This window comes from Populus nigra, chromosome 7 (genome assembly GCF_951802175.1).
Source record: "Populus nigra chromosome 7, ddPopNigr1.1, whole genome shotgun sequence".
NCBI classification, from domain to species: domain Eukaryota; kingdom Viridiplantae; phylum Streptophyta; class Magnoliopsida; order Malpighiales; family Salicaceae; genus Populus; species Populus nigra.
The window spans coordinates 19,189,166-19,193,213 of record NC_084858.1 but is presented as its reverse complement, the minus strand read 5'-3'; the positions used below and the strand labels follow the sequence as shown (position 1 = coordinate 19,193,213).

Genomic DNA, 4,048 nt, shown 5'->3' with positions numbered 1-4,048 from the left:
GTCAATAATAATTTATGGAGTAGTGGATGAATTATAGCAAATTACTAAAAAGTTATGGCAACGTACGTTTTGTGGAAATTTATTTCTACAACACAATGCTAGCTGCAGGTCAATTTATGGAGGAACCCATGTTTTGGCAAACGTATAACAGAGGGAACGGCTAGGAAAAGCACGTTTGCACATGCATTTCCAATCATGGATTTGTTTTTCGAAGTTGATTCAATGGTGGATCTTTGTCCCATAATTTTTTTTTTTTCAATTTTCAAATTAACTCATTTTTTTAATCTGTATCCTCCTCGCTCCATCTCCTAGCCTTTTCTATCTTTTTTTCTACCTAAAAATGCATCTCCTTCTACACCACTGATGAAGAAAGTTTTGAATAAAAACCCATCATTGCACAAAAAATTTCATTATTTATTATAAATTAATAAATATAAAAAATACCTCATAATTATGAGATTTCACAAGATGTGCATAAAAACACAACTTTTATCACAACCTAAATCACCCAAAATCACTATCAAATCCAATCCATAATTAAAAAGAGATAATGAAAAATTATTCATTTTTGTATCCAATGCATACTAGAGGTCGCTTGCAATTTGTTTTGATTGCAAATTTAATTGAAGACCTGGGTTTTTATTTTTTAGAAATCAATCTTCATATGAATTTTCGTAAGAATTTACAGGTAAAAAAACACTAAAAAAAGACAAGAAGAACTAGGTTAAATACATAAAAGATAAAAACTAAAAATAGGGTTTTTTCCCTCTCCATTGAATCAACTGAAAAAAGATCCAACGGCTGAAAAGGCACGTCCGCACATGCGAACGGTCCTTTTCTAGCCGTCCCTGTAACATAGTAGCAGCATCTCAGGAACAACAAAGAAAGTCTCCTATTTGCGCGCAAGTGAGCGACTACCAGCTCAGCTGAAAATAATCAAGGGATAAATCTGGCAGGCGCAGGAGCAGGAGCAGGAGCAGGAGCAGGAGCTGATCGTCTAGGATCTGTACAGCGTTCTGAAGAATGCAGCATGCAATGAAACCTCGACACCAATTTATTTATTTTTTTAGATGGATTGAAGCGTATTTCTCTCGAAAATCTAAATTATTGAGCGGTCAAGTGTACATTTTGCCAAAATCAGAATCGATGGAGGAGTGGGGACATGGACTCTAACAAGGGTCTGACTGGCCTGTACTTAAATAATTTGTACATGACAAAACATCACATATGATTTCATCATTTACCTTGTTTGCCATGATCTAATGGGTCCCGCTCACGGGGACAGCTGCCAGAGGCAAAATGGGAATTTGCGACATGCAAATGAAGAAGGTGTTCTTGTTCTGCTAAGTTGGACCTTCTTTTCTTCCTCTTAACTCTTTGGTCAAAGGACATTTATCATTGATCTAAGGTTGGAATAATAGCGCTTTGTTTTTGCGTTATAATTTATTTTTTATTTAAAAATATTAAATTAATGTTTTTTTAATATTTTTCGTATATTAATTTTAAAAATAAAAAACTCAAAAAAATATTTTTTAAAAATAATATCCATGGTAATATTATATTCACGCGAGAGGAAGTGCCTTCTATAACAGCTTAAACGCGTGTACAATGGTCTATATCATTATTAGTTTGTATCTTTTATGTTTTAAGGGTGGAAACAAAATTGAAAAAAACATATATATATATATATATATATATATATATATATATATATATATATATATATATATATATAGAGGCACGTTATACACTTACTATTAAGAGTATGTTTATAATTTGATTTAACTTTTTTTTTAATATTTTATTTATTTATAATTTTAATATATTAATATAAAAATAAATAAAAAATCTAAAAATATATTTTTATATCGGATTACCAAACACATCCTAAAAATTACATTTCACGTGTCTTAATAATTGCTGTATGTCAGCTGTACGATCATGTTTGGATTCTTATTATACTGTTTTTAATGTTTTATTTTAAAGCAGACAAATAAAAGATATTGAATCAGTATTTGATAAATAATTTTATATTGTAAGATATTATGTTGCTATAAAAAACATGGAAGCAAACATTTTTTAAAATGAAAAGTTGCTTTTCTTGCCTTGTAGTTTTAATTTACAAGTGGGAAAATGATGTATAAAGTATAACTATCTCAATATTTATAGTAATATTTCAAGTATTATAATTTCACACTCTCGTTCTTGTTTCGACTTTAAAATGTAAATATTAGAATTTTAATTAATTCAGTCATTGAAAATGTTATAATAAGTTTATATTTTATTATAATTTTTATTTTAAATATAACATCAATACATTTATTCACAACACAATACTATAGTTTATCATGAAACGTTTAATTTAGTTAATTTGAATATGTAATAATTTACCTATTTAGTTAATTTGTTAATGGACATCACAAATTTATCATACATATTTAGTTAATTTGAATATGTAATAATTTACCTAGAAATCCTGAAGATTTAATTAAATCTTGTTAATGGACATCACAAATTTATCATACAAGTAGATAAGGTGGCTTTGATGTGTTGTGTTCAAGAGTGTGTTGGTATTTGAGGTTAAAAATTATTTTTGATTATTTTTGTTTTAATTTGTTTTATATTTTTTATTATTTTAATATACTAATATTAAAAATAAATTTTTTAAAAAATAATCAAATTTATTATAAATGGAGACCTAAAAAGCTTTGTTATTTTTAGGGTCATTAAACACCCAATTCGAAGATGATCACACTTTGGTGTCCTTAATTGGAGCGTGAAGACAGAGTCCCCAAAAAGCGTTGAGAGTAAAACCACTGAGGAAACTTCAAAGTCCCGAGTCCCCACCAAAACATTTCTTACCAAACCAAACAAGGTTACAAAGTCTCCCTTCTCTCTCTCTCACATCTCTACTTTCCCTCAAGTTCAAAAGACTTTTCTTTTCGTCCTCTTCATTTCTGTCTCTTGAAGAGAGCAACAAGAAAGAAAGCAAGAACCACACCACCACAAACATCAATGGAAACCTCACCAAGACATCGAGATAATCAAAACCCCCAGTCTCTGTTTCCTTCACCAACTAGCTACAGCAGCAGCAGCAACAACAGCAACAGCAGCTCCACCACCGCCACCACAAATAATGTTGCACTCAACAACAATATTAACCACCCTCCACCACTTCCATCACCCAAACCCATTTCCAGATCCGAATCCACTAACCCATACCCGACAACTTTTGTCCAAGCTGACAGTTCTTCCTTCAAACAAGTAGTCCAGATGTTGACTGGATCACCCAAACCCAAACCTACATGCACCACCACCACGACCCCCAACACCTCACAAGTCGACCCATTACCTAAAACCCACAACATCCCGCCATTTAAATCCATGCCCAAAAAGAACCAGTCTTCCGGGTTCAAGCTTTATGAACGTAGAAACTCACTCAAGAACCTCAAGATCAACCCTTTAAATCCAATTTTTGCCCAACCCAGTTCAGGTTTTTCTTCAAGGAAACCAGAGATCCTCTCCCCAAGCATTCTCGATTTCCCAGCTCTTGTTTTAAGCCCGGTTACTCCTTTAATACCCGACCCGTTTGACCGATCCGGATCGGCAAAGTATACTAATAGTTTTAGTCCCATTAACACCTCCACCACCAACAACAATAACGTTGTTAATGCTGAGGCAATGGATACTGATGCAGAGGAGAAAGCAATTAAAGAGAAAGGATTTTACTTGCACCCGTCACCCGGATCCTCACCACGAGAAACGGAGCCCCGATTGCTGCCTCTATTTCCTATTACCTCACCAAGAATTTCAGGTTCTGTTAATCCTTCATCCTAAATAAAAAGTGATAGTAATAAATGTCATTTTTAGTCCTTTTTTTGTGTAATATTTTTATATATAATTATATATATTGTTGCTGCCATTGATGTTGATTAGGGTGGTGCTGATTATGAGACTAAACCAAAAAAAAAATAAAAATTGTAATGTTGGATATTTGAAGAGAGTGAGAGGATCTTTGCTTCAATTGTATATTTCGATGCTTGTTTTA

General features: G+C 32.4%; 1 protein-coding gene across 1 annotated transcript; it reads left to right on the top strand.

Annotated features, from left to right (window-relative positions):
• The first annotated feature begins 2,837 nt into the window (after positions 1-2,837).
• On the top strand, positions 2,838-4,048 carry LOC133698463 (VQ motif-containing protein 4-like). Its single transcript, XM_062121383.1, has one exon. It carries the CDS (start codon positions 3,016-3,018, stop codon positions 3,835-3,837), a length of 822 nt encoding a protein of 273 aa, XP_061977367.1. The 5' UTR covers positions 2,838-3,015; the 3' UTR covers positions 3,838-4,048.

What these genes read in the sequence shown, in the direction of transcription:
- LOC133698463 (XM_062121383.1), top strand. Translation starts at nt 3,016, where the DNA reads ATGGAAACCTCACCAAGACATCGAGATAATCAAAACCCCCAGTCTCTG.